Source organism: Ipomoea triloba, chromosome 1 (genome assembly GCF_003576645.1).
Source record: "Ipomoea triloba cultivar NCNSP0323 chromosome 1, ASM357664v1".
Classification (NCBI taxonomy): Eukaryota; Viridiplantae; Streptophyta; class Magnoliopsida; order Solanales; family Convolvulaceae; genus Ipomoea; species Ipomoea triloba.
Genome location: NC_044916.1, coordinates 23362615 through 23372142, shown reverse-complemented (window position 1 = coordinate 23372142; position 9528 = coordinate 23362615). Strand labels below are relative to the sequence as shown.

At 33.7% G+C, this 9528-nt stretch overlaps 1 protein-coding gene across 1 annotated transcript; it reads left to right on the top strand.

Moving 5' to 3' along the window:
• The first annotated feature begins 8005 nt into the window (after window positions 1-8005).
• On the top strand, window positions 8006-8930 carry LOC116010839. The gene is made up of 2 exons (XM_031250340.1): window positions 8006-8449; window positions 8913-8930. Exons 1-2 carry the CDS (start codon window positions 8006-8008, stop codon window positions 8928-8930), a joined length of 462 nt encoding a protein of 153 aa, XP_031106200.1.
• Window positions 8931-9528: the final 598 nt, after the last annotated feature.

The following is a 9528-nucleotide window of genomic DNA, read 5'->3' as shown; positions in this document are numbered from 1 at the left end:
ATTTTTTGGTTTTAATTTTTCACACATACTAATTTCATTATAATAACACTAAGTATCATTTTAATTCTACTATAGTTTCAATCAACGATCATGGGTCCACACAGCGATATGTGACCATATATGGTCCAATGTATAACTAGGGATGGCAATTCAACCCGCCCCGACGGGGAAAATCGATCGTCGGGGCGGGTTTGGGGAATTATTTCGGGAACGGGGGGGGATGGGAAAAATACCCATCCTCGCCGGGGACGGGACGGGATGGGAGGGTGTTCCCCGCCCGACCCCGACCGATCCCCGGTCCCCCCCGTCCCGATTCCCCGTATATTATTATATTATATATTTATATACAAAGTATTTTTCTGATTTTTCTCCCAGTTTATACTTTATGGTTTATATTTTCTGTGGTTAACTATTTTCTGTGGTTAACTGTTATATTTTATTGATGCCTATTTTATATTTTCTGTGGTTAACCAAAGGCTGACGTGTAAGGGGAATGTATATGGATGGTGAAGTATCGGGTCTGACGTGGACATGAAATATGAATCCGCGATTGCATGGTAAAGAAAGAAGGTAATTGACAGCTTATTAATTAGTAATACGCAGCTAGCATTCGCAAAATAAAAGGAAGTGACAGCTAAAGAAGAGCTGTATGTAGGTTGCAGATTTGGGAATTGAAAGTAATTAAAACGTGTTTCTTCAAATTCAGGGGGCCGGGGATAATTATCAGGGTTTTCCTGTTTATTAAAAATTAGTATTTGTACACGTGCAATAAATTTATTATAATCTTTTAAGAATATTTAGATCACATACATATATATAAATTACAATGAAAAATATTATATTGTGCAACTGATGAAATGGGTTGGATTGATAATGTTTTCTGATGTTATCTTTGTTTAAATTCGAGCAAATAATTACTCAATTATCCGTGCCATTCAAGAATAAAATTTGTTATTATATATTCAGATAGTATAATTAAAGAAATTATAAACAATTTTAATAATTGAAAGTATATATTTATTTGATTATAAGATTAGTGTAAAAAAATATCACTCAATTAATTGAATAATATATGACCCGTTTGTCTGCAATTATCTTTAAAAAATCTACATGTAATATGATTTATGTAATTATATTATTAGTAAAATAAATATGAAAAAAAGGAGAAATAATTTAATTGTAATTATTATAAAAATAAATCCAATGACCCATATATATTTAGCTTAATTACTATAATAATTATTAGACAATTATACTAATATATGTGCAATTATACTTTTATAGCTTATGTATATTCCTTTTTCACCATATCGCCTTTACTTTTTTCCTCCTCCGCCATATCAGTAATGGAAACTACATGACCAATCAAATCTACCAACCAAACCATTTTATGTTGTCAATCATGAATGTATTATTAGTATATCAAAAAGAAATGAAAAAACACCCAATATAGAACAAAATTGTAAGAAACATTTACCAATTAGTTGATTGTTATCCACACCTCCAGGAGCCTTCAACTATCCAAAATCTTTGAGTCTGAACATGTGTTTGGAAAAATTAGATTCATCTTGATCCATAACGATAATCAAATTGTCGTTGTTCGCTTTCTTAATGTATTTGTGCTCGCATGACTTAAACCTCATGCGAGACCTTTGCACAAAAAATTGTGAATATCATAGACTTTACCTTCCATCAAGAGTTTGTTGAATTTTTAAATGGATAGATGCAAATTAATGAAATTACCTAAGAAAAATCATATGATTGCATAATAGTGCACATAATAAGTAAATGCGTATAAATTTTATACAAGGAATGGAAATCCTAGAGTACTTAATGTTGAGAGTCGTGGGTTGCATACTAGTTGTTATACATAGGGATGTCAACGGGCGGGGCGGGGGCGGGGAATGGGGTCCCCATCCCCGTCCCCGAATTGTTTCCCCATTCCCCATCCCCGCCCCGTTCCCCGGCGGGGATGGGGAATTTATTCCCATCCCCGTCCCCGCAGGGGTTTTTCGGGGGATGGAGAATCCCCGCGGGGAGTTTTTTAAATTATGTCAATTTAAAAAAAAAATTAATATTCAACTTTCAAAGTCCAAAATTATAGATTAATAAAATTAAAAGAAACACTTTCAACTTTCAAAGTCCAAATTCAAAATACATAGAATGTCTAATTACATATAATTTTGATTTGAGCTTTTGAAGGTATACTAATTACATAAAAGAATTCTCAACTCTCAAGTCTCAATTGGTGAAGGTAATACACTAATACCTACTGTAAAACAATAAATAACTCCTTCAAAAAATTATGACTAGACAATAACATAAAACTAAAGTATTGAACACTGATCTTTCTAACAAACTGAAGTATTAAACACTGTAAAACTGAAGTGGCGACTGCCCACTGGACAAACGAAGAAACTACAGGTAGAGACATACCCAAGTGGTGTTTGTTCCTTGAGGGAATTTGAGAATTATATTACAATGATCAATAATATGAGCTGTAAGCCCAAGCCCTCTATTTGCCTAACAAAAATTCAAACTCACCACTCAGCATCAAAACAAAGCACTACCCAAATTGAAAAAATCAAAGATCAAAGGCATAAAAATCAATAAAAAAGGGAATGACATAGACCTCTAAATAGGACATCAACTTCATAAAATATAACCAGTTAACCACAGAAAATATAAACCATAAAGTATAAACTGGGAGAAAAATCAGAAAATACTTTGTATATAAATATATAATATAATAATATACGGGGAATCGGGGACGGGGCGGGGACCGGGGATCGGGGTCGGGGTCGGGGCGGGGGATACCCTCCCCCCCCCCNGGGGGGGGGGGGGGCGGGGAATGGGGTCCCCATCCCCGTCCCCGAATTGTTTCCCCATTCCCCATCCCCGCCCCGTTCCCCGGCGGGGATGGGGAATTTATTCCCATCCCCGTCCCCGCAGGGGTTTTTCGGGGGATGGAGAATCCCCGCGGGGAGTTTTTTAAATTATGTCAATTTAAAAAAAAAATTAATATTCAACTTTCAAAGTCCAAAATTATAGATTAATAAAATTAAAAGAAACACTTTCAACTTTCAAAGTCCAAATTCAAAATACATAGAATGTCTAATTACATATAATTTTGATTTGAGCTTTTGAAGGTATACTAATTACATAAAAGAATTCTCAACTCTCAAGTCTCAATTGGTGAAGGTAATACACTAATACCTACTGTAAAACAATAAATAACTCCTTCAAAAAATTATGACTAGACAATAACATAAAACTAAAGTATTGAACACTGATCTTTCTAACAAACTGAAGTATTAAACACTGTAAAACTGAAGTGGCGACTGCCCACTGGACAAACGAAGAAACTACAGGTAGAGACATACCCAAGTGGTGTTTGTTCCTTGAGGGAATTTGAGAATTATATTACAATGATCAATAATATGAGCTGTAAGCCCAAGCCCTCTATTTGCCTAACAAAAATTCAAACTCACCACTCAGCATCAAAACAAAGCACTACCCAAATTGAAAAAATCAAAGATCAAAGGCATAAAAATCAATAAAAAAGGGAATGACATAGACCTCTAAATAGGACATCAACTTCATAAAATATAACCAGTTAACCACAGAAAATATAAACCATAAAGTATAAACTGGGAGAAAAATCAGAAAATACTTTGTATATAAATATATAATATAATAATATACGGGGAATCGGGGACGGGGCGGGGACCGGGGATCGGGGTCGGGGTCGGGGCGGGGAACACCCTCCCCATCCCCGTCCCCGTCCCCGGCGAGGATGGGGTATTTTTCCCCATCCCCGCCCCCGTTCCCCGAAATAATTCCCCAAACCCGCCCCGACGATCGATTTTCCCCGTCGGGGCGGGTTGAATTGCCATCCCTAGTTATACATTGGACCATATATGGTCCACATATCGCTGTGTGGACCATGATCGTTGATTGAAACTATAGTAGAATTAAAATGATACTTTAGTGTTATTATAATGAAATTAGTATGTGTGAAAAATTAAAACCAAAAAATAGAAACCACATTATTGTTAGATGAAACTGTAGTATAATTAAAATGATACTTTAGTATTTTTATAATGAAACTAGTGTGCGCGGAAAATGAAACTAAAATCCAGAGCCATACAATAACATATATTGTCAAATGACCTGAAGTACAATTAAAATAATACTTCAACATTACTATAATTAAACTTGTGTATGGAAAATGAAACAAAAAAAATAGAACTCAAGCAATAGTGTATATTATCAAATGAAATTATAGTAGAATTAAAATGATATTTTAGTATTAATTGCTATAATGAAATTAGCGTGGAGGGGAAAATGAAACTAAAAACCTAAAGCGATATTGTCAAATGAAACTGAAGTGTCATTAAAATAATAAACTTCATGGTCCACGGTGTTTATATACTATGGTCTACAGTAAAATTTGTTGTTGCATACAAGATATGCCTAATGCAGTATGTTACGAATAATAATAAGCCTAATTCTATTGTGACTCCCTTATATGGCAAATTATTGTCCACACAGAGATGTGTGAACTATAACAAAATATACATTTTTAATATACTAAAAGTACATTATTCGTGTATTGAATGTATATTATACAAAATAATATATTTTTTCTTGAATACAATGTATGCTTTTAATATACTAAAAGTACATTATTTGTGTACTGAATGTACATTATTTGATAGCATATATAGTCTACACAGCGCACTGTGTCTATGCAATAATGATTTCTCACTATCTCATACTGATACTTCCTATTGGACTTTCTTGATCCAATTATTTTTGGGGGCCGGTCCATTTAGTCGGCCTGGTACACCGAACTTAATCATTAGAAGAAGAGAAAATATCATATTTAGTCCCTTGACTATAATACATGTATCAATTTTGGTCATCGACTATTGAATTTTTTAAATTATGTGCATGACTATTCAATTTGTATCACGTTTGATCCTTGACTATTAACATTTTCAAATTAGATGCATGCATGATTATTCAATTTGTATCACATTTGGTCATGACGTTAAATTTTCCCGTCAAATTTCTGGCAAAGTCACGGGTAACCGACTAATTTATTTAAGTTTTATTTTAAAAATGAGCAAATACCAAATTTGGTCCCACGAATATTAACAAAATGACAAATTTGATCCACATGTTTAATTTCTACCAATTTTGGTCCCACGACTATTGTTTTAGTACCCATTTTTATCTACGACTATTGTTTTAGTGCCAAAATTCGTCGTGCCGGTTACTCATCTGTTTAAAACGTTCTGAATTCTAAAGTTGTTAAGGGTATTTTTGTCATTTTCAACTCAATATCCCAATTTGAGCATGAATAAATAGATTTAAGCCCTAAGATCTATCTTAGGGCTTAAATCTCTTTATTCATGCTCAAATTGGGATATTGAGTTGAAAATGATAAAAATATCTTTAAAAATTTTAGATTTTGACACGTTTTAATCGGATAGGTGATCGGCTCGATGAATTTTGACACTAAAACAGTAGTCATGGGACCAAAATTAGTACTAAAACAATAGTCGTGGGACTAAAATTGATAGAAATTAAACACTAAAATAGTCATTTTGTTAATAATCGTGGGACCAAAATTAGTATTTCCTCTTTTAAAAATCATTTTACATAGCAAACATTTGTATTTGTTCTCAGAAATTAAGCGGTAAATTAATATAACATGTGAATCCAATTATGACATCATATCAATCTAGACGTCAATGATAACTTTTTATTAATTAATATATTTATTTTAAGCATAAAAATTAGAATATAACGTACCAAATAGTAATGCAAATTTAAATATATTATATCCGATCCGGAAAATGATTTGAAGAAGCCGCCACGTTCGTTAGCCCCCGCGTATGTTAATTTATTCCTCCTCCATTCTCGAGTTCTGTATGCATGGTCGCCATGGCATTGATGAGAGGTAGAGAGAGAAAGGAGGAGAGGTGTGAGAGAGAGGGGGGAAGAAAGTTTTATAGGAACATGAGACTTCGAGGAAATCGAGAGAGGCTAAAAGTTGCCATTTTTATACTTATTTTTTTCTTCTTCTGCGTTAAATAACTTCCACCCTTGTTGAAATATTACTATATTATGTTAATGTAGGTAATTAAATTCCTCTGATCATGATAATATCCAAAAAAAAAATTTAACAATCAAATTACTATATGATTTATATTATAGTATTTCAAAAAAATATTACTATATTATGTTAATGTATGTAATTAAATTCTTCTCATTATAATATCTAAAAAAAATTCAACAATCAAATTACTATATAATGTATATTATAGTATTTCAAAAAAATATTACTATATTATGTTAATGTATGTAATTAAAATTTCTCTCATGATAATATTCAAAAAAAAATTCCAACAATCAAATTACTATATGATGTATATTATAGTATTCTAAAAAAAAATATTACTATATTATGTCAATGTAGAGCTGCTTGGAGGATATTAGGTTTTGAAATACAATACAGATATCCTCCTGTAGAGTGCTTGAATTTTCATCTGCCAAATGAACAAAGCATTTATTTTGATGAGGATGCTCCAATCGATGTCATTGTAGAACGACATACGGTAAAACATAGCATGTTTCTGGCTTGGCTTGAGGTAGACAAAAAATACCCTGAGGCAAAGCAACTAACTTATGTAGAGATGCCAACAAAGTTCGTTTGGAAAGAAGCAACAAGGAAATTTGTTCCAAGACAACAAGGATTCTCAATAGGTCGAGTTTTTATGTTTCTCCTGGAAGTGGTGAGATGTACTATTTGAGATGTCTTTTGAATGTAATCTGAGTGCCTACATGTTATGAAGACTTAAAAAGAACAATCAATGGGGGTGTTGTACGACAATTATCGTGATGCATGTTATGCACTTGGGCTATTGGAAGACGACAAAGAATATATTGATGGAATTGTTGAAGCAAGTCAGTGGACAACTGCAGGAGAGTTTAAGAAATTTATTCACAACATTGTTATCCTCAAATTGTTTAATCCATCCGGAAGTTGTTTTGGACAAATGTTGGACATATACGTCCGATGATATTCTGTACAAATAACGTAACATATTGAACTTCCAAGGTATGTATTTATTCATTTGCTTTAATATTTTATTTCATGTCTAATATTATTAGTTCCAAGATGGTGATACTATACTTTTCTAACATATATTATTTAATATTTTTTAGATTTAGTCCTTAGTGTTGATGAAATAAAAAATCAAGCATTATTAGTTGAGATTGAGAAATTGTTTAAAGATGTGGGAAGAGACTACATGATTACCAACAAATGCCAATTCCAGATCTTGACACTTCGGCATGTTTGATGAATATGTTGGTGTATGATGAGATGTGTTATGAAAAAACATAACTTAAAGAAGAGTACAAAAAGTTGGTATCAAATCTAACACCTGAGCAACATGATGTCTACAACACAGTAATGAATGATATAAATTCAAATCAATGAGGAGTTTTTTTTTGTCTACAGTTATGGAGGAACTGGAAAGATATTTATTTGGAGAACTCTTTTTGCAACATTGAGATTAAAGGGGGAAATAATTCTTAATGTTGCTTCAAGTGGTATAGCTTCTCTATTATTACTTGGCGGAAGGATTGCGCATTCAAGGTTTGCAATTCCCCTAAACCCAAATGAGGATTCAACATGTAATATCAAACAAGGTAGTCATCTTGCAAAATTCATTATTAAGTGCAAACTTATAATTTGAGATGAAGCACCAATGATGCATAAGCATTGCTTTGAAAAACTTGATAGAAGTATGCGTGATGTATTGCGTTTTTGCAATCCAAAAAGTTTAGAGATGGCGTTCGGAGGGAAAACTATTGTGTTTGGCAGAGACTTTCGACAAATTTTGCCAGTTATCCCAAAAGGAAGTAGACAGAATATTGTTAATGCAACAATAAATGCATCTTACTTGTGGCCGTACTGACAAAAAATATGCAACTTCAAAGCTCATCCTCAAATAGTGATTATGAAAGGTTAAAGCAATTCTCAAAATGGATTGCGAACATAGGAGATGAAGAAATTCAGGGGCAAACAATTGGATGTGAAAACATTACTATTCCAAAAGAGAATTTGTTGAAATGTTCTAGAGATCCCATTGCAACTATTGTGGAAAGTGCATACACATCATACTCCAATATTTTTTATGATCCAACATACTTGGAAAAGAAGGCAATATTGGCTCCAATACTTGATGTTGTTGACTCTATCAATGAATATATGACTTCTTTAAACACATATGAAGGAAATACATATTTCATCTTTGACGGTGCTTGCAAATCAGATTCAAATGTTGATTTATTAGCTGATGTGTACACACCTGAATTTTTGAATGGGATCAAGTGTTCTGGTGTGCCTAATCATGAACTCAGGCTGAAAGTAAGTACTCCGGTTATGCTCTTGAGAAATATTGACCACTCAGTTGGTTTGTGTAATGGGATAAGGATGATTATTACTAAACTTGGAAATCATGTTTTAGAAGCAAATGGAGTTAATACTCAATTTAGTCCTGGACTATAGTAGTTTTACTCAATTTAGTCCTAAGTGACTTTTTGTACTCAATTAAGTCCCAGACTTTGATGATTTTACCCAATTAGGTCCTCCGTTAACAATTCCGTTAGTTGATGGTTAAAAATAGGGTTAATATGGTAATTTATCCTCCATCCTCCCTTTTGGTCAAATTGCCATCTTCTTCCTCATTTCTCCTCCATCTTCTTTCTAACTGTAAATTAAAAAAAAAAAAACTTAAACTAGCAAGAAAAATTGTGAAAAAGAATGGAGTCAAGGGCGTTTAAAGTCATGGAATAGCCTTTGATCATGGTGTTCCACAAATGGGTATTAGGTTCTTCTATCAGAGTGAAGAGAGAAAACGCATAGGAAGAGGCCGGGGAACACATGTAGGGATATACAGTGGTCGAGTAGTTTCATGAGCCATGAATTCTGGTGGCAGAGACCACATGTGATAAATAGAGAGTGAATTTGCATGAGGCGGATCGATGAAGCTCCATTTTTTCTGTGTAGTCGTGCAGTGAGTTTTGAGGCCAGAAGTTCAGCGAGCTCATCAATGGTAGGCTATGTCCTCTTTCCCTGACCACTTTCTTCTTCTACCACCATTTTGAACTTTGCATCTTCTCCCCAATCTCCCTGCCATCAACTTTCCTACAACTTCCATCATCTTAACCACAAGCCAAAAACCCAAAAAATAAAATCCCACCACAAAACCTAACCCACCCCTCCCCCCCCCTCCTCTTCTCTGTGCATCTATCTTTCTTTGATCTTTTTCACAATTTTCTTTCTACTTTTTGTTTTTTGTTTTTTGTTTTTTGTTTTTCGTTTTTTTTTTTGTTTTTTTTTTACGGTCCGAAAGAAGACGCAGGAGAAGTGAGCTGAGGAAAAAGATGGCAATTTGACCAAAAGGGAGGAAGGATGATAAATTACCATATTAACCCTACTTTTAA